Below are 24414 nucleotides of genomic sequence, written 5' to 3'. Positions count from 1 at the left end.
CCCTTAACAACAGTAGACCTCCATAAAGCACACAGTACCTCTTGCAAACTCACAACTTCTTCCCTTAGCACGCATGCAAAGCTGAATGATGAGCTTGTGTCCTGTGGGCCAGAGATGACATTACTCTTGCCTGGCTCCTTACCCTGCCACCTTTAATTTGGCTATCAGGCCCTCCTGTCTCAGGGTTGGGCCACCTCCGTTGGTGGGAGGCAGGAATGTGGCGCTGGCCGAGAGCCCAGCCTGCTCTCCCTCGTTCTGTCAAAACTTACCAGGTCTTTGGGCAGTTGGGCGATCACAGCAAAGGTGGAGAGCTGGCTGCAATGGCACTTGGTGTGAGCCGAGAGAGTTTCCACCGTCTGGCAGCTTTCGGTCTCCCAGTTCCCAGCGCCAACCTCCCTGATTGATGGAATGCGAAGGAGAAAGGAGAGAGAAGGAGAGATTTCAAATGATCAAACACTCACACAGCCCACATCCCTTCAGCGCATTGCCTGCATTAACCCTTTGCATGGCACGGCCCTAGTGATGCACTGGGTGAAGCAGGCTCTCTCGCTGTGTGTGTGTGTGCGCAAGGCTGGCACCATGGTTCTGTCTGAGCGGCTTGCTTTATCTCCTGACCCAGTTGTTGGGGTGAAACGTCTCCACTCCCTCCCCATCCTCCGGCAGAGATCTCAGCCCAGTGCCCACCCCCCCGCCAATCCACTCGCGGCATAGCCCTATGTTGCTACAGACTCATTTCCCTGGTGGGGAAGATTGGGGGACGGGGTTGTTTGTTGCTATTGCAGTAAGCATTGATTTAATTTGAAGGTTGATGCCGACAGGGATTTGGGAGAGGGAGAGACTGAGATGGGCATGGATTCTGGACAAAGGGGTGTGTGTGTGTGTGTGTGTGTGTGTGTGTGTGTGTGTGTGTGAGGCAGGGGTTCTCCGGGGTTTAGAGACAGTTTTCTGGCCTGCTCAGCAAACAGCCAAGGGTTGATACAGGCTGCTCTGGTGGTTTCATGTTTGCATGATAATACAGCACAAAGATGGAAACCTCAAGCAAATTGAGGAATGGAGAGAGAAGCAGGAAGCAAATGTATAAAAGAAGGGGGAAAGGAGGGTATTAGAAGAGAATGAATTTCTGTATTTGAAACTCCCTGATGAAGGATCTCAGGTCTGAAATGCACTGGACATTAAACTTTGTCTGCCAACCCTTTGTGTGAGCATGATAGGGGAGGGGCAAGGCTACCATCCAAGAATTGAGAGGGGCCACAAAAGCTTCTGAGAACTAAATGGACACAGCTGATCATGATTGGACCCTGTCTCAAACCCAACAGTTAGCAGTACATTCCTCAGTCTGCATCATAAGACAGTAGTGAAGATAGTCATGTATAGCTTTTTGCTTTTTCTTTTTAAAAAGGTATGTTTATGTGCTAGAGGTTCCCCCCCCAAAAAAGTGCAATTTTTTCTAATGAAACAGACACTTGAACTTTCACACAAAAGCCTCCAATGCTTCAGCCGCACATCTGGATGTGTCCTTAATCCCACCCATATTGCAGTATTTATCTGGGCTGTGTCTACAGACACTAATTGTTGCCTGTGACTAGAAGTGGATCAGGGCAATTATGGGCCAATGGTGGGCTGAAAGGGAGGGGGAAGGAGGGATGGAGGGGTGCAAACAGACTGGGACAAAACCTCCCCTCCCCCATGAAGGGCCATTGACTTCCAGCAGAGGTGGTCAACCTGTGGCCTGTGTGTCCCCTGACATCTCCTGAAGATTCCCCATTCTTCCATCACAGTACAGGTTCTTCCTTTCTGTTACATTCATCCTCATTTTTTCCTGGTATGCAAAAAATGCCCCACTGCCACACAGCTTTCTATGTAGTTTTAAAACAACTGGAAGGGGAAGTATTCAGGCACCCAGCTGTTTCAGAGCAAACTGGTAGGCTCTACAGATATGTGTGCATGTAGCACACTAAAATCAGAACGGAATAATTTTCAGTTGCTTTCCTTAACCCTCTTCACTTCCTTCCTGTCTCTTTCATGGAAGTGCTTTCTCTGAGCCTCTTCCTCTTCCCTCTGGAGATTCAGCTCTGCTTTGCCCTGTGCATGCTTTGTCTCCTACCTCTCCCTTGTGCGCACACTGGACTGAAGCCCAGGAGCAAAGAGCAGGCCCACAGCACCCTGAAAGCCCAGAGCAGGCCTAGAGGGGCACATAGACTATGTGGGGTAAGGCTGCAGGCCACATCTGGCTTGGGACTTTCCCCAGCCCTTGGCATTATTAGGTGCCCAAAAATAGCCTCTCAAAAATGACTGACATTTAGTTTGGTACACCGTCGGCTCAAATCTCTCTGACATTGTCATCTCCTATTCATGTTTCCATTTCAAGCTTCACATATTGCAGCAGCCTTTGTCAAGGTAGTGCCCCCCAGACGTTTTAAGATGAAACCCCCATCATCCCCAGTCAGTGCACCCGCCTAAAAAAAGGATAGTCTCTGTGGCCCTGATGTCACTCCAGCTGACTGGGGTAGTCTTGGGAGAAGCATTGGAGAGGGTGATGGCTCAATGATGAAGTGCATGTATTCTATGAATGGAAGCCCTGCCATGTTCAGCACTCAGCACCTCTAGCCAAAAAGGGCTCTCAGGTAATAGGGCTGAGAATAGCCTCCTTCTACCCAAGGCCTTGGAGAACTGCTGCCAGCCAGAGCAGATAGTATAAAGCTATGGAGATGGAAAGTGGCATCATTCCAGAACAGACTATTTGTCCAGTATTGCCTATTATGGTGGTTTTCCCAGTAGTGAGGTATGGAAGTGAGAGCTGGAACATAAAGAAGGCTGATCGCCGAAGAATTGATGCTTTTGAATTATGGTGCTGGAGAAGACTCTTTAGAGTTCCATGGACTGCAAGAAGATCAAACCTCTCCATTCTTAAGAAAATCAGCCCTGAGTGCTCACTGGAAGGACAGATCGTGAAGCTGAGGCGCCAATACTTTGGCCACCTCATGAGAAGAGAAGAGTCCTTGGAAAAGACCCTGATGTTGGGAAAGATGGAGGGCACAAGGAGAAGGGGACGACAGAGGACGAGATGGTTGGATAGTGTTCTCGAAGCTACCAGCATGAGTTTGACCAAACTGCGGGAGGCAGTGGAAGACAGAAGTGCCTGGCGTGCTCTGGTCCATGGGGTCACGTAGAGTCAGACATGACTAAATGACTAAACAACAACAACAGCCTATTATGGCTGGAAGTATCTCTAGGATCCTAGGCAGAGAAGACTCTTTCACATCACCGCCTACCTCTTCCTTCCAAGTGGAGATCCCAGTGGTTGAATCTGGCATGCAATGCAAGTGCTCTTTGGCAAACAATGCATGTGCTCTACCACTAAGCTACATTCTCTCTCCCAAACTAGAAGCAGCAGTGGTCTGAATCAGTATAATAGAACTTAACGTGTTCAGTGGAAAACAGAGGCATTGACTCCTTTCATTCACAGTGCCAAGACTTTGATCTTGTTTACCTACTCCACACCTGTTGGGGAAGCAGTGGATATTGCTGGCTGAGTAGATTGTAAATTCTATGGAGGTTTCAGCATCCTCAATAACCACAGACTGCTGAGGCTGGGACCTCCAATTTCTTTATTCGGCTAAAAGGGAAGCATTCTTTCTCTGAGCTGGAAGAAGCACTGCAGCAGAAATGCAATTTCGTTTACTTGTAAACTGCACTGAAAGGATTTGCATCCTGAGAGGCAGGATGTAATTAATTGTAATAAATAAATACATGGCTATGATGTACGGCAGAGATAGTGGCAACTGCTCTTTCTGATCTCAGATGTGCAGATACATCAGAAGAGCTTCTGCTTCACCAGCACATTTAGCATCTGCTGGCACAGAAAACTCCCCTCTCTGGTCACACATTTCTAAATGCTTAAGAAGAACTGAGAAGCCATTTTTTAAGGGTCAGGCACAGTAGGAAGATGCTGTATCTATGCTGTATCCATCAATAAGTCTAAAGGATAAGACGGGAGATATTCTGGATGGGCCAGAAGATGGAGCCAGGTCAAGGGGAGAAGAAGGGGTTAAAAATCAGACACGATGGGTTTTGTAGGATTGCCAAACTTTAGAACTTCAGTTTGTGTTAAGATGAAGGCAGGAGATAAATCACAGAATGTAGCTGCACATGGTCTCAAGCTGTGGGACTCCTTGGACTTTTACTAGAGTTTCTCAAGGAGGAGATCAGCCCTGTTGGCCAAGCGTCTCAAACAAACAGCTTGCAGTACCAATTATTGGTACTTTCTGGGCCATACTGTTCTAGTCCATGTGAATAAACTATAAGACCCAACAGGCCCACCACATAAATCAAGGGTGGACCCTGGAACAATGTCCCAGATTCCTATGCAATATACAGGTATGTGCCTATACTCTACATTTAACCAGGTATGGAGGGGTTGCTTGGCAGTCAAGTCAATATGTTTAGGCAGAATGACTCACAACCCTGGAAGTAAAACAAGGAGCTGCTACTATCAAGATTCTGTTAGGTACAACTGGTGCACTGTGTAGAATCTATAAAGGATGCAGCCCATAAGAACATAGGAAGAGTCTCGCTCCTAGATCAGGCCAAGGGCAGAATTCTGCTCTCACAGTGGTGAACCACATGCCTTATGGGGAAAGCCCACCTAAGGGTGAGTGCAGTAGTGCTCTTCCCACTTGAAATTCTCAACAACTGGTATTCAGAGGCACATTGCCTCTGACAGTGGAGGCAGGACATAGCCATCATGGGCTGCAGCCCATACCCAGAAGGCTTGTCAACTGTATTAGACTAGGAAAAATGAGTACAGGAAAAGAGGTGAGGGCTCTGCAAGCAGTAGCAGCAGGGATGCAGTAGGCAGTAGGAGAAGATGCTGTTGCAACACTTGCGCCCATCACTCAGCCAAAATGTTCAGCCAACTGCTACTCAGAATGAGTGAGAAGCTTAGAGGATCAGGAGGCAGGAGTGGCACTCAAGAGATGTGGTTCTGCTATGATGTTAGCATCCATCTGTCTTGGGAGACAATGGAGGGGTTCTCCTTGGGGGGGGGGTTAGGTCAAAATGCTGGATGGTTTCAGTGCCTGCTGAGGCTGTAGAGACCGATGTGGGAGAGACATGCTTTGTTGCAGTTGGGGCAGATGAAGGCATCCAGTTCTGCTGCTGCAGATGCACCATGGTGTTTCTTCTCTGCGCTCCTCCCAGTGGTAATTCCTCCTCTAGTCACTGCTGTGGATACACAACTAGTCTGCTTGTTTTTCCAGGCACTGCAGTCATCTGTGAGGGATTACCACATGGCAGGGTTGGTGTTGCCAGTCTCCATGTCACCTTTGCAGACACCTTTATAATGCAGAATTTGAGGGTGCCCACAGCACCCAGAGACAAAGAGCTGCTGAATGCCAACTGCTGGGAGGTTACAGTGGGAGTGGGCTATTGCCCTCGAACCCTGCCTGGAGGCTTTCAGAAGCAGCTGATTGGCCATACTTAAAAGTAGGATGCTCGACTAGATAGACCTTTTGTCTAATCAGGCAGGCAACCCAAGAAATGTCCTGGCGCACTCTTTGTATTTTTAAGGGACCTTTAAGCTCTGTAATTATTCTGTAGCTAAGCAATACAGCAGCACTGGCAGATAGATGGACAAGCCTCCAAAGAATGGCAACAGAACACTTGAATTCCCAAGGTTTTACTGGAGTAATTTATCAAATGCTATTTATTAGGAAACAAAATACAGAGACTCACAAGCAAAAATGAGACAGTAACACTGAATTATAAAAGCTAACTTATGCTGCAGGATACTGAAAGTGTGTGTGTGAGAGAGAGAGAAAAAGAGAGAGAGAGAGAGAGAGAGAGAGAGAGAGAGAGAGAGAGAGAGAGAGAGAGATTGCTTCCCCACTTTTCTTCCACTGTTTCCCCAGTGGTCACTCATTCAAGTGCTGACCAGAATCAGATAGCTTCCATAAGGTGGTGGCTACATGTGCCTTCAGACCATACCACTGGAAGAAGGCTGGACTCTTAGGTCTTCCTACAGATCAGGCTACTATAAGTTTTTCACAAAGCACTTCACACTTATGCCGTGCCTAGAAAGCATGGATCTGAGCAGTGTTCTGCTTGACCCACACTTTCTAGGCACAGGTCAGAGTGGTTTTTCCCCTGCCCCGCTCCTTTCCAATGGAAAACCCACTCTTTAGTGATAGATCAGAACAAATGGCACTCCAGAAAAACCCCAATTGCAATTTGCTCCAATTGAACACTAAAGAACAGTTTTCCTTGGTGGAATTGGGTGGGGGGCAAGCAGTAGGACAAGAGGAAGTGTGCATAAGCCCCAAGTCTCTTGTTCCCTAGTCACTGCTTGGGTTGAAGGGAAGTGGTTTGCTATATCAGTTGAAACACAAATATTAACACTTGTTTGGAAAGGAAACAAAATGCCGATAGGAGATGACTGCCTTATAGAGCGATGCGACTTCTGCCCAATGGGGTCTCAGAGCTTGGTATATAATAACTAATTTCCTACAAATGTAAACATCTGTGCATCACCCAACATATTAAACCCTACTTCCTTGTAGTTCAAATTCACATTAAAGCATGCAAATGAAGCAACACATGCAGGCATCTGCTTCAGCCGGATATGAGTTCCACTGATTAACAAATTCGCAGGAGTTATCACCAAATAACTCTCCATGTTGAATGTCCATTCACTGTTCACGAACTATCCTCATAAGGTGTGGAAATCTCTCTTCTCACCTAAATTCTTTGATGTGAAGGGAGACCCCACTTCAAAGGAAGGGCGCAATCTTAGTCGCTTTGCATTGCAAGCATCATAGGTACAGATCAAAGAGTTTTTAAAGGGTTATCTGCTGCAGGAACAAATCCATCATTTGTGGAAGATAACTTTGGTGGCAGAAGAATGTCTAATGGATTTCTTTGAAACTTGCAATCAAACTGACAGAGTTTCGCTTAGAGAAATTAAGAAGGCTCAAATCCACAGGAGAAACAAACATGAGAGCTCTTTTGGCCAGAAGAAGAAAGAAACATAAAACCCATTGAATAGCTTGGATCCAAACCTTATTAGTGCATGGATAGCAGACAATGAGGAGTCCCACCTAAATTACTCTGAACTACTCTAGGAAAAGCATGAGGCCATTATGCAAATAGATACAGACATGATTGCTTCCAACTAAATCATACTCTATGCACTGAACTCATGACAAACTTAAGCCTACTTATATCAGTGGGTCTACTCTGAGTATGACTTAGTTGGATATAACCCATATGAAATAAAAAAGATAAGTGATACAGGGGTACAACATTGCTTGTCCTTTTCCATTGTTGCCAGTAAGCAAGGTAAGGGTCAGGATGGTGAGTAAAAGAGCTCAAATAAGAGATCTCCGCAAAAAAACAGATCTCCTTAATAAAAGCTGTAAGCCCTATTTTTTTTGTGTTACACAGCTGCTCACTGACTAGGTTCCACAATTCATCTAAGGAGGAGGTGGGTGAGATGTAACAACATGGTTACATCTTACCCCTCTTGGGCTGGTTATGTCAGTTTGAAAAGTGCTAGTCCTGTGGAAAGAAGAGATTCTTCTCGTGAGTCCCCATTCCCCCCCCTCTTACTCAGATTAAAATATGTTCCAAATGAGAATTTCCATCTTACCACCACCAACATTCAGTTGCCCATTGGAAAACTATGATTCACAAAGCCTTCAATGCTGTATCCATTTACCTGGTAGTAAATTCCACTGGATTTTCTGCTGAGTAGGCAGCAAAAATTACTATGTAAGAGTGTTGGAGGGGGATGAGAGGGCAAAATCTCCCTCTTCTTATTTTGCAGTGGGAATGCTACCCTAGACCTGTACTTCTTAATGAAAGAGTGAGGAGGGAGTTTTGGGGATGTGATTAGGTGGGATGTACAGAGTCAGAGCGGGTGGGAGAGCTAGCCAATTTGCACTGGCTCAGAAATGAACTGTGTTATTTCCCCCAATTACTATTGGGATAGCTGTGTTCATTTCCAAGCCAAGTCAAGCAGAGCTGGGGAGCTTCCCCAACACTAGGGAAAAGCTATCTCCTTATTTATTGTCCCATGCAGTTTCTCTTTACAGCTAAAGCCAGGAATTAAAGTTATAAAACAAATGGGGGGGGGGAGTGACTCAATGGACAAATGCTTGTTTCGCATGCAAAGGATCCTGGGTTAAACCCCTGTTACTTCCAGGTAGAGCTGGGGGAAAATCACTTCAAAAAACCCTGGAGAGCCACTCCCAGTTAGTGGAAGCAGTAATGAGCTATGTGGAATAACAGTTTGACTTGGCAGAAAGCTGTTCCCTATGTTCTTATTAATCAGTCCTTGATGGAGATTAGGGGAATAACTTGGTTAGGAGTCATAAGGCGCCACAGAACAAGAAAACGGAGGAGGAGACATCAGCAGCAAAAGGGGCTTAAATTTTCAGTGGGTGGGAATGGGCACACAATTCTAAATGCTTTGCCTGCACTAGCTGCCTCACACATAGCTCTTGCTACTGGTTATTCCTGAATGTCTCCAAAAATTTAATTTGCCTCAGCCTACAATTCCAAGGTCTCCTCCAAATTCCATCCGCAACACGGATGTCTAACATCTGGCCCAGGGGCAGGCTCAATCCCAACTCCTGCCCACCCAAATGTTTCTGTCGTCCCAATTTTGTATACAGAAGTGGTAAATTAAAAAAAATGAAATGAAACAGACATTGCATTTAGTTCCTGCCCAGCTCAGTGCCCCATTTGGAAGGCAAAGTTCTCCCTCCGCAGACATCAGATTTAGCATTTCACAAGTGCGAGGGCGAGAACCCCCCCATCTCAGCTGAATTGCTGTGTAGGTACACGTGTGAATGCGAGAGTATGGGTGGCTGCACTCACTGCTGGTGAATGTGCCCCTTGGGTCAGAAACAGTTAGCTCCTCCCAGTCTAGAAGAAGAGCTTCAACTACTGCATTAGCTTGTGGGTGTGCCTCTCTGTTGTTCTGAAGCCCAGCTGGAGGCTTAAGTGCAAACCAAGAGATGAACACTGCAGCCACTCCTGTTACAACGTGTTTCAGAGGGGAATCTGTCCTATTTTATCCTCTGCCACTGTCCTCCCTCCCGGCCAGCTGATAATGAATTACATCTGGCAAGCAGGAGGCATCCATCTCTAAGCACCCGCTAATCAATAGCTGTTATTAACAAAGTTAACCCACAGTGGGGAGTGCAGAGGGGAGGGGCAGTTGGCCTCGTTAAGGGAGCCTGTCACTCTTGGCACAGGCGAGGAAGCGAGAAGAGATATTGTCAGGTTCCTTTTTGATGTATAATAATGAAATGTGCAACTACAATGCTGCGCTGCAAATGAGGGACATTTCAGCACTGAAGGACTGGATAGCTCTCCTTGCCAGCTCCAGGTAGCATTGAGAGAAAGAAAGGAGAGGGTTGAGAATCTCACAATCCCTGCTGTTTTGCTTAAGACCCACATTCTGCAATCTTGGGGGAGAGAAGCTTTATCAAAAACCAGTATCTGGGCATTGTGTCTTTGGAGAAGGGATATGGAATAGCTGCATCCTTCAGAGCCTGTGTGGAATAGTGGCTGGAGTGCTGGACAAGGACCTGGAAGACCAGAGTTCAAATCCATCCTCAGGCATGAAGCACACTGGATGACCTTGGGTCAGTCACAGTTTCTTAGTCTAACCCTCCTCGCAGGATCATAGTGATGATAAAATGGGGAGAGGCAGTACTAAATACTCCAACTTGAGCTCATTGGAGGAAAGGAAGGCTATAAATGTAAATCATCATCAAGTACAACTGCAGAAAAACAGTGCTGAAAAAAGGAAAAGGAAAATCTTCTTTACACTGAAAAGTTCTTGAAGTAGGTTTCCATAACTGAGAGAGGGAGAGAGGCGTTGCAATGTAAGAACAGCTAACTAGGTGGTCCTCCTCTGCCCAAGCTACCCAAGTATCTACAAGTCAGCTGTGAAACAAGAAACCTGCTTTATTAATTTATTAAGATATACCAGGCATGTCCAACTCCCAAGAGACTGTGATCTACTCCCACTATAAAAAAAAACTGGCAGTGATCTACCCATTGGCTTTTTGGGGGGAGGAAGAGAAGACCCAAAGTTGTTGAACAACAAGGTTGAATTAATCCTGAATTGGGCCTGGTCTGAAATGAGCTGAGGTAGTTTCAGATGGGTCCCAAGTAGGTTGAATCATTCTGAAGGGCTTTGTACTGATCCTAGACCTACTAGTAGAGTGGATCTCTTGCACTCTACGAGCTTTTACGAACTCATGTGAAGAAACAACAAGGATGAGAAAGTTATGGCCATTTTACTTTTAATTTTTTCATTTCATTTTTTGAACAAAGCAAATTTTAAAGTGGCCAGCACAGAAAACCTGGATTTTACTGTCTAAAATTTGTAAGGATTAATCCCCTCTTGAGGGAATACCATGACTCCATGCACCTATGGGGGGGGGACTGATATGTCATGGCCATTTTGGTTTCCCAGTGCAAGTTAATGGGAGGACCAAATGTTTACATTTCTGGACTTGGGGTTTGACTCAATTCAAAGCAAATCAGGGCAACAAATCAAGGTCTGAACTGAATTGCGGTGGGAGGCTGCTGCTGCTTGTGCAGCCTTAGCCATCACTAACTCTTATAGTAGCAAACTCCCGATGTTCTTTTTTGGGTGCATTGTGGATCTTCCAACATTCAGCTTCACTGGCTCCTCCTAAGTTCTTGTATCATGAAAAAGTGAGAGGCTCTCTGTCTACTTTCTCCTCACTGTGCATAATTTTATACACCTATATTAAGTCCCACTATACTTGCCTTTCCCCCCTAAACTAAAAAGCCTAAATGAAGGTCACCCTGTGAAAACCACATATGAGCAGAAAATTGAGTCTGGCCAATCTCAACATAACCTTCAAGCTGATGGACTCAGCTAGGGAGTCTATTAGGCAGCATGGCGGGTAGAATGCCGACAGAATTTCTAAACTATTCCAGGCCTCAAATTCTAGGAGCACACCTTCCTTCGTAGGCAAGACAGCCAGCCACTGGGTAATTTTGAAGAGCCAAGATACTTTTACAGATTGCTGCCATTCCACATCCACGGGCAGAGACAATATTGATGGCCCTCCATCCTAAAGTGATACTATTACAAAACATATCTGAGCAAACACAGATACCACAGCCAACCAGGTCTCACTGATGCACAAAGATCCCATCCTGAATGTATTAAGAGAGGAGAAAGACAGAGACAAAAGGTCTTGCATCTTGCAGTCTTGAGTTCATTACAATATTCTCACTCCCACCCTCTCAATTCAAACAGGCTCCCCATATATCCGTCCTTCTTTCTCCAAGGTCCAACTACTGTAATCTCTCCAACACATAACGTAGGCAAAGAATGACTCTGATCCAACACTTCTAAGATGGCTTTTACAGATGTCAAACCTTCAGTACATGGTCACAGAAAGCTACAGTGGAAAGATTCAGTAGGATCCAGCTCATGGGGCTACCCTAACACAACATCTGCAACTCAGAAGTGCAATTAGCCACTCGCCTATTCCCCTGGATTTGAGTAGCAATGCAGTGCCTAGCCAGGGGTGAATGTTATCACAATGCTCTCCTGCCAGTTAGTATTCCTTCCTGCAACAGAGGGAGAATCTAGTGTCCAGGAGAGTGGGAATGGCAAAACAGAAATGGAAGAAATAGGATAACATTAACAGTGGGTTAAAAATGACTGTTTGCAAGGGATGACCCGTGGAGATGCATCTTGTAGCTGTCCCCACACAAACTTCATTCCTATGCACTAGAGACTTCCCTGCTACCCAAATCAGTCACCCTTCCCCTCTCTCAGTCATATGGGTGTGCCCACCATCTGCATGTGTGCTCTTACACAAACCCACACTATAGCAGGATGAAGTGTACTTACACTTTGGTGTACTCCCAAGTCACACACTGTGGATGCGAGGTGCCCTGTGGACAAAGCAGAGAAGGAGTGTGATCAATTGGGTGTCAAGTGCCAGCATGGCTAAACTGGGTATTGTGAATACAATGAATATAATTTTCTGGTTTCAGTGGCTACTTATGAGGGGTTTGGTTTTGTCCTCAAAAGGGCAAAGCTCTGCCCAGATGTGCAATGTATTTCAGAAGGTTGCATTCTAGAAGGGCTTATTGTCAGCTCCCCTAAGACCAGTGCTTGAAGGGTGGGATAGAAACACCCTTAATAATGAAAGATCTTCATCATCTGATTCAAAGGAGAATTCTTACTCCTTAATAAATACTTTTTAAGAAGAGGAAGAAGCTGCCATGCTGAGCAAAAATACATTGAGCCATGGAATATTTTTCTTTTCTTTTTCAGAGAATTCTTATTAAAGAGGATTTTCCCTTGACAAAAATATTTTCAGATTGAACAGGGAATAAATACCAGACTGTGTTGCTGTTTCTTTTTGTGCTCGTTTCTCTGTTTATAAATAATTCTTTTTGTTCCACATTTGTTGTTTATCTCCCTGACCACCAACCCCCCAAAGACAAATGGGGGGAGCACGTCTCCCCTTACCTTGCCAGACATATATTGTTTTCATTAGGGAAATTCACTTTCCCTTGAAACCCAAGGCTGTTTTCTACTTGAAATTCTGTGATTGTGGGTATTTTGAACCAACTATGTTTGAGGGGAACACAATTCACCTTCATTATCCAGCTTTTGTTGTATGCTGAAGATACACCTCTTCATGCTATCTCTTGAAAGGCATGTATTTTAGGACACACTCTACTTGTGACTTAAATTTGTTTTAGAGTGTTTTAAATGTTGTATTTCACATCGATGCGATTTTCCCTTGGACCTCACAGTGAAGGGCGGGCAGTAATGGGTATGGGCACTACCACAGGAGAACCTTATACCACTTACATTGATGATATGGGACAACTCCACCATGATCAAGGGCTCCATGGCCTTGGTTGGGGGCTTCACCGTCACCGTGAGAACTTTGGACATGACAGCCAGAGGACTTCTGTGGGTGGAAGAGAAACAGGTTGTTTGCAAGCAATCCTTTTGGCATTTGAGTGTGTGATGTCATGCACATACCCCTTCCACATGCCACCTCCACAGCCACTCACCTAGGAGGAGGCAGGATTAATCCCAATGTGCGATACAAGATGGCACCAATGACAAAATAAGATGATTCATCTGTTTCTGCAGAGAAATATGGGGGAGGGAGGAAAGAACAGTATTGATTTACAGTAGGTTGTGATTAGAAACAGTTCTAGACCAGCTCATACTAGTTGATGGGGGGAGCTCATTTGGGATTGAACTGGAATGAGCTAGCTCTGGGCAAGGTAATTTGGTTTGGCACGTGCTTGAATTAAGCTGGTTAAGGTTGGCCACATTTTATGCTATGGTTCGGTTATGCTCCCATACTGGGAATATGGGAATATGACGAGGTCTGCAGGCTGTTACACCCCAACTCTCCTGAGATTCCCATTCTCCTCATACAGATGTATGGGAAGGGGAGTGCTGAAGTGGCTGCTCACACTCCACCCCATTCCAAGTCAGGCCATTGGTTCATCTGACTCTGTAGTCTCCACACTGATTGGCAGCTTTGCAGGGTTTCAGGCAGGGAACATTCCCGGCTTTACCCTGGAATATTTTGCATGCAAATCATATGCTCTAACAGTAAGCTACAGCCATTCCATTGTTACAACAAGGTCAGTATTATTTACACTGACAGGTAGTGGCTCTCTGGGGTATAATCCTGGAGCCTTTTCCTGCCCCACCTGAAGAGGTCATGCATTTAATCTGAGGCTTTTTGTGTACCAAGTGTGTGAGCTTTGCCCCTTTCTCTTCAGGAAGAATCCAGGCTCTCTTAGCTCTCTCTTCAAAGAATGTTTAAAATCCAGAGATAGAACGAGAGATCTAAGAGGCTCCCAAATTCCAGGGTCACAGAACAGTACAGGGGCATGGGAACATAGGAAGTTGCCTTATACCAAGTCCATCAAGCTCAGTATTGTCTATACTGGCTGCTAGGCTTTTACACAACTCCCCAGTGTTTTAGACAGGAGTCTCTCTCTCAGCCCTACCTGGAGATACCAGGGGCTGAACCTGGGACCTAGATGTATTACCACTGAGCTGCAGCCCTTCCCCAACACACACGGACACAGACCACATACCAGATGAGGAGAGGCTGAGCACTTCCTTGGGGATGAAGATCTTATCCTCAGAGTGGCGGGCCCAGTCTTTCATTCCACGCCGCCCCTTCATGGGGAAGTTGATGTCACTGGAGACAGCAGAAACCGGCTCTCTCTGGATGCTGATTACTGCCAAGGGTGGGAGAAAGAAAGTGGGGAGGGGAGGGTGTCACTACTGGGTATTGTGGGGGGGGGACTCATTTTGCCCCTCTGCCAACACTCCAGACCTCTAGAGCCTCAGTGGTGGAGGGACCAATCCTAGTATGCTAATTGGGACAGTGGGGACAGTGGACTCAGAGCCCCCTTGACTGCAAGTGAATGCGAGTAGTATTCCCTATTGTTTTTTAAGTCTGTGAACATTACCTAAATAATTACATTGTAGTGCTTTTGACATTCCCCTTCCATTGAAATGCCTGTAAATTAATGATGTAATCAATTACATTAGTTTTGGCCATAGTGGATAGTGAGACAAGATGTGGGTTGTAGTAGAAGCTGAACTGTAGTGGAATGGAGGCAGAGCAGATTACAACGAATGCAGGACTGGATGGAAGTTGCTGCCTTCTCACCACCATACTCAAGAAGGCCTAGCAAGTGACCTCATGGACCCTGGATTGGAGCAGACACAGCCTCCAGGACTGTGGACTTGGTGTACAACCACCCTTCCCTGTTCCCTTCCCTACAACCAAGCAAGGAAGCCATCCCTCCATTCTCTTCCAGCCACTCACCCAAGTTGTCCGTGACGATGAGGGAGCTCTGGAAGGCCTTGAGTGCGTCTCCGACCAGGTGGATGAAATCCTCCACCACCTTCATCAGGAGCACAGAGCCAGGCATGACCTGTGAGGCAGAAGGAGGTGTTACCACAGGCTGGGGGTCCCCACAGCCTAGCCCCTCACACAAGGCATGTCAGCTCACCTGCTGTGCATCTTCCCACTTCTCCCTGTTTTCCGCATCCACCATGTAACTGACGACTTGGAAGAACCGCTGTGGGAGCAGAGGAGAGGTTGAAGTGCAGGCGCTGGGAAGGCTCCAGCTGTCAACCTTCACCAACCTGGCACCCTGCAGATGCTTTGGACTACAGCTCCAATTAGCTCCAGCACATTGCTGGCTGGAGTTAATCAAAGATGTAGTCAAAAACATCTGGAGAGTATCGGGTTGGTGGAGGATGCTGTATTCAAAATTGATCTTGTGGGTAGGCAAGAGCCCTCTTGAGAAATACTGCTACTCATGAACCCTGTTTTTCTTTTGTTTTTCTTTCTGCTAAAATGTTCATATGAAATATTAGCTGATATCATCATGTGTGTATTAAATGATTCAGCTCAGCAGGAACATCCATAACCTCAACATTTTGCAGTTGGTAAATTACATTAGGCAATTCTCCTCAAAATCCAGCTTTTGGCAGGGGAGAGGGAAGAAGCCTAAGTGCGCAGGGATGAGTGTGAAACTGTGCAGGCAGCACCTGGCAAAACCTCAAGGCACAGGGAATAGCTAAACAGAGTTTCTAGTGGTAAGAGGAGGAACACAACTGTCACAAGTCACTTAATGCAAAATAAGCAGATCTCTGCCAGCCTGTTTGATCTGCAAAAGATTATGCAACTCACAGAATATTGCCTTTCTTAAGGCAATATTAAGGCAATCTTTCTGGAAGAATTTGGTTTTGTTTGAAAGACATCTGGATTCATGGCTTCTTGTTGCTACTACTGCCTATTAGGGATACTGGACTATTTTGCCTGGTCTGCATTTCAGTGGGTCACTGAATTTTCAGTGATTTGACCTAATTTGCATTTCCTAGACTAATATGCAGATTATAACACAGTTACTCTTTTGGCCTGTAAAAATTTTGTGATGAATTTTTTGGCTCAAAATTTGCCTTTGGGGGGGGGGAATGCAGACAAAAATGCATTTTTAGGAGAAAATATTTAAATGTGCATTTTTGTGTATTTAATCATAGAAAAAGAGACAGGATGAACTCACGACTGAACACATGGAAAACTGACACTAACAGGCAATTGGCTGATTTGTCCATCCCTGACTCTCTGTCATATAGTGAGGCAAACAAGCCTCTTTTGTTACAATGGCCCTGCGACATGTGTGCCTTGAAACTGCATCTTTCCCATCCAGAATGGTACCTGAACATCATCTGAGGACGGGATGTAGGTGGCTCTCTTGTAAGTGTCTGTGACATTGCGCAGGATCTCCACTGAGAAGAGCAGATCTCCGCTGTAGTACGTCTTCCGAGCTACAAGCTCTAGCAGGCCACGGACCACCTGAGACATTCCCTCACCCGCCAGCATGCGCTGCCCCTTGGCCAAATGCTCTCGGAGCTTTGATCAGATGGAGGAGTGTGGAAAGAGAGAGAAAGAGATGGAGAAAGATAAGGCCTGGGATGGAGTAGGATCTGTGTGCCATTAGGCTTACATTGAGAGAGCCTGAGTGGAGGATTCTCTAGCCAAGGCCCATTGTAATTCAGTGGAAGAGCAGCACACCTGGTTTGCATGCCCAAGGCTCCTGTTTCAATCCCCAGGAACGCCAGTGAAAAAGGATTTCATGTAACAGGTCCGCCAATGCAGATCAGCTTCCACCCACCAGGTGCCCTCCAGGTGTTTTGGACTTTATAACTTCCATCAGTCCCAGCAAGCATGGTCAGCTGGCTGACTGGGGCTGATGGGATCTGTACCTCAAAACATCTCGAGGGCACAAAGCTGGTGAAAGCTGGTACAGATAATACGAAGATAAACGTGTCAACAGACTACATCAGTATAAGGCAGATCTTGGGACTAAGGGCTTGTTTCTGAGCAGGCACACAAAGGTTTGCATGTTCCTGTGATAATTACTTAATTAAATACTTCCCCAACACATTTTGCACTACCTTTGCCAGGGGAGAATGCAAATCCATACACACATGCTTGCCCACCAACAAACTCATTGCTGAAAACGTCAGCATCAGTCATAATTGATTTTAGCGGTATCAGTGCATTCATCTAAACTGATTTTGCTACTGCATTTTCTGTGCAGTTTGTGCAACCCTCCTTTTCCATGCTTAGCAGCACCTGTCCCACCCCTACACCAACTCCCCCCCCCTTTTTATATATAAAAAAGACAAAATAGGGAAGGGTTGAGACCATAGCCAAAAGGGATAAAAAGGGAAGAGAGAAGGTCTGTTTGCCAGCCAGAGTCTGCACCTACTGAGAGATGTAAGTATCGGTACTCGTGGGAGATGCAGCGTGCGAAGCTGGGCGTGCCCCAGAAAGCCACGCCTTGGGAGTTGAGCAAGCACCGGCGGCTGGCAGACCCTAGGAAAGAAGGTAAACCAACAGGTAGCACTAGTGGCTGAAGGTGCCCCAAATGCCCAGCCACCTCCAGGCCAGTCCCCAGGAAGAACCCCAAAACAAGGGGGTGTTTGCAACAGGAAATGGGCTGAACTTTGGAGAAGAAGGACATCTGGTGGTCCTTTTAGGCTCACAAACTGACCAGCAAGGCATATTTGATGCATGTACTTTTTGGGATCCCATCCTTCACCACAAATCCATCACAAGGCAAGTCATCATAAGCATATTATGTAAATCCCATCACATCCAGGTACAACACAATCAAACTAAAAAGCAATCTACCTCTTCCTACCTTTGCCAGAATGACTATCTTAAAACAAACTGAACTTCAGCAGCTCTGGCAAAACAATGAAACACACACAAAAAAATGTCTTTGCCTAATACTGAAAGCTCACCAGTTCAGTGACAACCTAAATTAGGTTGCCATACAGATATATCTGGAATACTGCAGTTGGCAGCAGTGTCCTAGCAGAAATTGTGGAAATGTCTGGGAAAATCCAGATGTATGGTAGCCCATGTTGGCGGTGTCATTTTTGCCATTTCCCCATAAAAATAGCTTCAAAACAGATTTTTTTAAAAGCAATTTTGCCCAAAAAGCTCAACAACAACAACATCAAAAAGCTCAACAACTTTTCTATCCGGATTTTCACTGTTTGAAATATGGCAACCCTAGCCTAAATCTCTTCCAGAAGTATGTTCCACTATTGGAGGAGGACTCTCGACTGAGAAGGCCCTATGATTCTGACTTTAGCCACAGAGGTTGCCCCAACAGCTCTCAACCCATGAACTAGGGTGTGTATTCCCAAACCGTTTAGGGTTTTATAGACCAGCACTTGCAACTGAGCTTGGCAGCCGGTACAGTTACAGAAAGAAGCAGTGCAGATTTGTCAAGACTGGTACATGATCTCATGCAATCTCTGGGGCATCTTTAAGAGCAGCCCCACATAGAGCATATTACAACAATCAAATCTGGAGACTATTAGGGGATGGGTTATTATGGCCAAGCTATCAGAGCTTAAGAGCAGCCACAGCTGACCAACTAGATGGCGTTGCAAACAGCCACACAACACTGCAGCCAACTGAGCTTCTAGCAAGAAGGTAGACTCAAGAAAGGCACTCAGACTACAAACTTGGCCTTTCAGAAGAAGTGCAACCATATCAAGAAGGGGCTGATCACCCAGTCCTTGGACCCAAGAACCACCAATCCATAGCACCTCCATCTTGTGAGGATTAGACTTCAGTTTACGGTCCTCATCCAGCCCATTATCACCCCAAAATGCAGATTTACCACCTGAAGAGCTTCATCTAATTTTGATGTTAAAGATAGAGCTCCCACCAGCATCCCACTCATGGAACTCCCCCTGGTGCCCACATTGTTTCTCAGGTGCCAGAAAAGGACTATTTGATGTCCCCAGGCTCTACAGTCCTGATCTATTTGAATAGTTGAAAAGACCTGTTGTAAAATGCAAAGGTCTGGTTCTTGAGCTTCTCAGCTATGCCAGCCTGGAGCTGACACACCTAAAAAAGGAGAAAAACACCTCGCTGCCTTTAACCCTAGCATGAGCAACAGGCCTTGGATGCAGCTGTCACTCTGCTCTGCTGCTCCCCAGATGAAGCTTAAGTTTCCTTCAGAGAGCTAGTTTATTTGGATGAACATTTTGCAAATCCTTACATCCCTTGCCCCTGTCCTGCTCCTCACCATTCATCTTGAAGACTGTTATCTTTAAACACCTCTCCCCACCCAAAAAACCCCCTCTCTTTCCAACTTTGTTTGTAAATGTGCTTATTATGGGGCTTGAATAAAAACATTTAAAATATTGTACCTTTAATAGCAGACCATGGCACAGACATGAACTCCAGACCCAGAGAGGTCAGGGCCTCTAGTACCATCTAATTATTTTATAGAACATGATGCTCCTGGGTTCCCCATCTGCAGTGCTGAGGACAAGCCTTGCACACTGCATTCTATTTCAGTGTGGGCTTCTTTCGCCCTTAGCAACTGAGCTATTCTTTCAAGTAGTAGTGTTTATTTCCATTAAGAAACCCCAATAATGCAGAAATTGCATGCAGCCAGATCTGTGCCATTTTCAACGCTGTTAAATTTGCAAGTGCCCACAAATCTGCAAGGGGAGCAGAGGGAATATTCAAAAAGACATATTCATTGGAGGCTTGCAAAATACATGGCTCTGAATTTTGCAAAGGAAGCTGGAAAGAGGTTTTGGTTTTAATGAGGAGGTAAACGTGTGTGCAATCTGATTTCTTTAATATTAAGATCAACATGGGTGAGGAATGAAATGCAGGGCAATGCCCAAGAACTGGGGAGTTGCCAAGAGTTATTCATAGACACTTGTACGAAGATAGCCTTGCCAACTTAGTGCCCTCTGAATGCTATTGTACTACAACTCCCATCAGCCCCATCCAGTAGCTGGGGCTTATGGGAGTTGTGGTCTGAAACATCTGGAGAGCACTAGGTTGGTGAAGGATTCAGCAAAGAATATCACAGGGGGGTTAGCAACTACCTTGGGACAGTTCTACTTTGGGGACTGAAGAAGCCAGTCATCTTGCAATACAAACCAGAGCAGAACCATGTAGCTGAAATCTGCTTAGCTAGTGCAGACATCCCTTATGAAGTGGCAGTGCCTTGAGTTCTCAGCAGGAAACTCATGTTGGCAGGTAGACCTGCAGGTCACCTCCTTTCATCTTGCTGTCTGTCATCCGCAAGGCTTCATTTGTTTAAAAAATGTGGATCCCCACCCATGCAGCTGCCTACCTGTAGCATTGGATGGACATTTGTTGTAGACAATCTCACCAGCAGCAGCTTTCTTCCAAGTCATCAACATCACATACTCGTCTTTGCACATTTCATGGTAGGCTGTGGGAGGAACACAAGAAGAGCCTTGATGTTGTTGGATCAGACCAAAGGCCTATCTAGTCTAGCAACCAGATGCCCCCTGGGAAAGTCAAATTTTCCAACTTCCAAATTGCAAAAATGAGGGGTGCTAAAAAGCTGTAACATGACTTGTGAATTCGAAAGATATTTTGGTTAAATTAATAGAAATTAGTTTTGCTTGGTAAGTAAATGTGTGTACAATAGAAACCATTAAAAATGATTACCAATTACTTGCAGTTGTTATTATCATCATTATTATTATCATAACCATCATCATCGTTATTGTTGTTATTTAGCATTACGTGACATTTTCAGAAGCCAAATTAAAATTATTTGGTTTTCCAAAAGCAGTTTATGTGTTTCTTAATCAAACATAGACTTAAATGTTGTTTAATCACAAAAATAATAGCAGATTCTTCTGGGACTTGCTCTGTTGACCAGATAGAAGCCAAAAACTATGATCCTAGAATTCATATCAGATCCTGCAAATCTAGGGCCTTCATGATGTCTGTCAATCACAAAACATGAATGTCTTGTCTCTTTATTACCTTCTCTTCCTTAGCAGCCTGGGCCCACACAGTCCTAGGTGGCTTACTAGGTTAATTCATCTCCCCAGAAACCCTAATATAGTAAGGTTACCAGATTTTTTTTTCAATGAATCTGGGGTCACCTTTCAACTTCAGTCGGAATGGATGGATATTGTCAGGGGACTGATTTGTAAATCAGGGGACGTCTGGTAACCTGATAATATAGAGCTGTGGGGAGGGGTTGGGGGAAGGGAACTGAGAGATGGGCAACACAAACCAAATTGAGAGGTGATATACAAAGATACAAATTGCAGATGGGCAGCACACCCTGTTAGGGGTGGTGGGTGGGCAGAAAAAGTGAAGGACCATGGAAGGATAGGCTGCTCAAATGACACAATGAGACTGAATCCTTTTAGTATGAATGAATGAATGAATCCTTTTGATAGAGGAAAGGTGAGGACCTCTTGTCACTTTGCAGAATAAACTGGGATGTCTGGTGGAGCGCTGCTTGGGAAGGACTCGGCCAGGCGGCAAGGCCAGTTACCTGGGCATTTCTTCTCGTTGCATGTCTTGACTTCCTCCCCACTGCCCTCGCATGGGTAGCCTTGCACGCCTGTCCCCTCGCACATGCGGAAGCGTCTCTGCCAACCCGTATCGCACGTCTTGGAGCACAAACTCCAGTGGTTCCATGGGCCCCACTTGCTATCAGCTTCAGTTCAGGGGAGCAGAAAGGAAGAATTAGTAGACCTTTCTAAACCATCTCTCACTCTCACTCTCTCTCACACCCTCCCTCCCAATTTAGAGTCATATTAGCTGGAGGACTTGACAGAATGGCAAGGAGATAGAAGAAGTCCTTCTTTATCATTGGGATGCAACTGTGCCGGCTGATAATTACTTTAATCAAATATTCCACAGATGATTAAACACATTTATCAATAATTCAGATCTCATTTAAGCTAAAATGCCCCTCTCCCCTTCCCAACCAGGCCATGACCGCAAGGGTGCCCTTTAACAAATGGGATTCATTTTCATTCCTCAGGAGGCAAGTTTCTTTCAAGGTTCTGAATCCTGCAGATTTCAACCAGCTTGAGTAGCAGGGTTTAACGTGCCTTGCTACCAAATGCAGTAAGAGACAACACCACATCAAGAACCGAAACCCACCTCAAACCAATAAGCAGCCAGCTGGCCTGATCTGGATCCAAGTTTCCCACATTCAAAACCAGCAAAAAAGCCTCCAATTCCCCAAATTTCTGTTGATAGCAGAGGCACACTTTCCTTGAATTAAAACTGGAAGCACACTTCATCTTCTACCACCAAAAAGGCTGTGCAAGAATTGCCCATCCTTGGAGGAGTGGAGCCACACCTTAGTTTCTGTGTGAGTCCTTGCTCTAGGCATGCATCCTCTGAGAGATCATTGCCTCTTGACTGAATGGCTCAGAATCTCCTGCCTCCACTGGAGACTGATTGCTCTGGCCTTGCCTTCTTCCAGTGACTCACTCAGAGAAACAGTGGGAGGCCTCTTCCACAGGTGGGTAATTCTATTGCCTCTCTGCATCAGGGATGATCCAATATTACCTAATATAGAGGTGCAGTAGATTGCTCACATATGACAGAGGCAGATTGGAAGAAAGCTAGGCTGGCACAGGAAACCCTTCAGAGACACAGTGGGCAGATTCATTTATGGGTATATACTTTGGGCATGGAGGAGCCTTTTCTCATTATTGCAGGGGTTGCCAACCTTTTTGAGCCAGTGGGGGCATTTAAAGTATCATGATAAAGTATGACACAATAGCTCTCATGGAGCGTTGGCATTACACAATATGACTGCCGTGCCCAAAGAGCAGAAAAGGAGCCAGAACCAAAGTTTTTTTTTCTAATGAGCAGCTAGACACGTTTTGTGCAATGTCAAAAAAGGGTTCAGGGTGAAATAAGCTTTTGCACAGTTGAGTATATGGGATTTAACAAGGAGTTGGGTAGATTCTAAAAAAGGTAGATGAGAAAAGATAAAAAGAAACAGAAAATGAAGATGTATGCTGGTTCCTTTCAAATCTTCATAACCTTGTCTCAATCGTGTATTATGGGACCAATTACTTGACTAGTCAAACACATTTATTGACCCATATTGAACTTTACTTAAAAAATATATATAGATATAAAATCATTATATATCACCACAAAACAAACACAGAACAAAAGATCACACAGTTGTGTCATTGGGCCCCCTTTCACATTATGCTCAGTATGATTCTATGTTAAAATTTATTTTGATTCAAGATGGCCAAATTGTCTGGGACTGGAGGATGTGAGTAGTTTTGCTCTGGGGGGAAAAACCACACCCTTAAATATAGCTACAAAATTTGTGTTGGTAGCACTGGTGGAGGAAGGGGGTGCAATGGGTGCAGCACACCCCATGTGTCATCCCTGAGGTGGGGTGACATTGCCCCCTGCCCCCTTGGATGCTCGCTGTGGGATGTGCCCCCCCCGATGCTCGCCCTGCCCCCGGGTGCACAGCATGTGCACCGCTCTGGGTGCTGGAGCAGCTAGCTCCACCTCTGGTTGGTAGGTGGTGTATGATGCACAAGGTGGTAAATTGTTGGGTGCCACCAGGAAGTGCTGCATGGGAGCTGGTTTTGCACTAACAGCCTTAGTTGGATATTTCTTCATTCTTGTACAAAGTGCTACCACAACAGTCTTGGCAAAAGGAAGTTTTATGTTGAAAGCATATACAGAATATCAGCATCTGGGGTGGCTGAATTGAATGCATGGGTTAAAAGAAAGCAGTATAATCAATTTCCCTCCTTTGTCTCTATCTAAACATCCCTACAGACACAAACTATGTGTTTGTCTCAGCCAGCAAGAAACTATTTTCTAGGGAAAAGTGGTGTAAATCAGTGTTCAGCAAACTGTTGTCCCAAAACTGTCTCCATCTGCTGCAGTTCTTCTCAGGCCTTGACGTGACTTCTTGCTGCTCGGTCTTTCAGCAGAACTTAAACCTAGGAGCACAGCTAGTTCTCTATATTTCAACAGGGAGCTTGGCAAGTCCTGCCAGTCTCACATAATCAGACTTGTAGGGTTGGAAGGAACTCAAAGGGTCATTTAGTCCAACCTCCTTCAATACAGAAATCAGAGCTAAAGAATGTCCTTTCACCTCTTTGTGGAGGCTCCTTGTTCTTCTTTCTCTAACCCCTCCATTTTCTATTGCTGATCGTAACAGTAGATGCAACAGAGGACAGGCCTGTCCTGTGGGTCGCACAACAGTTCCTAAGATTCCTGGAGCTTTGTTTCTGTTTGACAGTATTTTGTTCTTCACCTGCCATGGAGAACTAATCCTTGAAGATGACTCATCTCTAATACTAAAGACTTCTGGAAAGTTCATTTCACCTTAGAGACTCCCAGACTGACACAAGAAGGCCTCTCTCCCTTCCTCTGCCAGGCCCCACAGACTGCAAGGCTTTACAGGATGGAATAGGTAGGGCAAGAAGCACAAGGCAAACTGAAGCCCCAGACA

General features: G+C 45.4%; 1 protein-coding gene across 4 annotated transcripts in view; it reads right to left on the bottom strand.

Moving 5' to 3' along the window:
• Positions 1–24414, bottom strand: part of ADGRB2 (adhesion G protein-coupled receptor B2) — a 167019-nt gene that overhangs the window by 44083 nt on the left and 98522 nt on the right. For all 4 annotated transcript variants that reach the window (XM_081922850.1, XM_081922851.1, XM_081922849.1 and 1 more), the window contains exons 6-16: positions 21451–21615; positions 20260–20361; positions 17347–17453; positions 16290–16484; positions 15076–15144; positions 14889–14997; positions 14146–14292; positions 13096–13171; positions 12887–12989; positions 11912–11955; positions 270–396 (exon numbers count right to left, since the gene is read on the bottom strand). In XM_081922850.1, the coding sequence (XP_081778976.1) occupies positions 270–396; positions 11912–11955; positions 12887–12989; positions 13096–13171; positions 14146–14292; positions 14889–14997; positions 15076–15144; positions 16290–16484; positions 17347–17453; positions 20260–20361; positions 21451–21615 (1244 nt within the window). The remainder of the gene's footprint in view (positions 1–269; positions 397–11911; positions 11956–12886; positions 12990–13095; positions 13172–14145; positions 14293–14888; positions 14998–15075; positions 15145–16289; positions 16485–17346; positions 17454–20259; positions 20362–21450; positions 21616–24414) is intronic.

The sequence above is a fragment of the Podarcis melisellensis genome, assembly GCF_964234715.1.
Source record: "Podarcis melisellensis genome assembly, chromosome: 8".
NCBI lineage: Eukaryota > Metazoa > Chordata > Lepidosauria > Squamata > Lacertidae > Podarcis > Podarcis melisellensis.
This window is presented reverse-complemented; position numbering and strand designations above follow the sequence as displayed.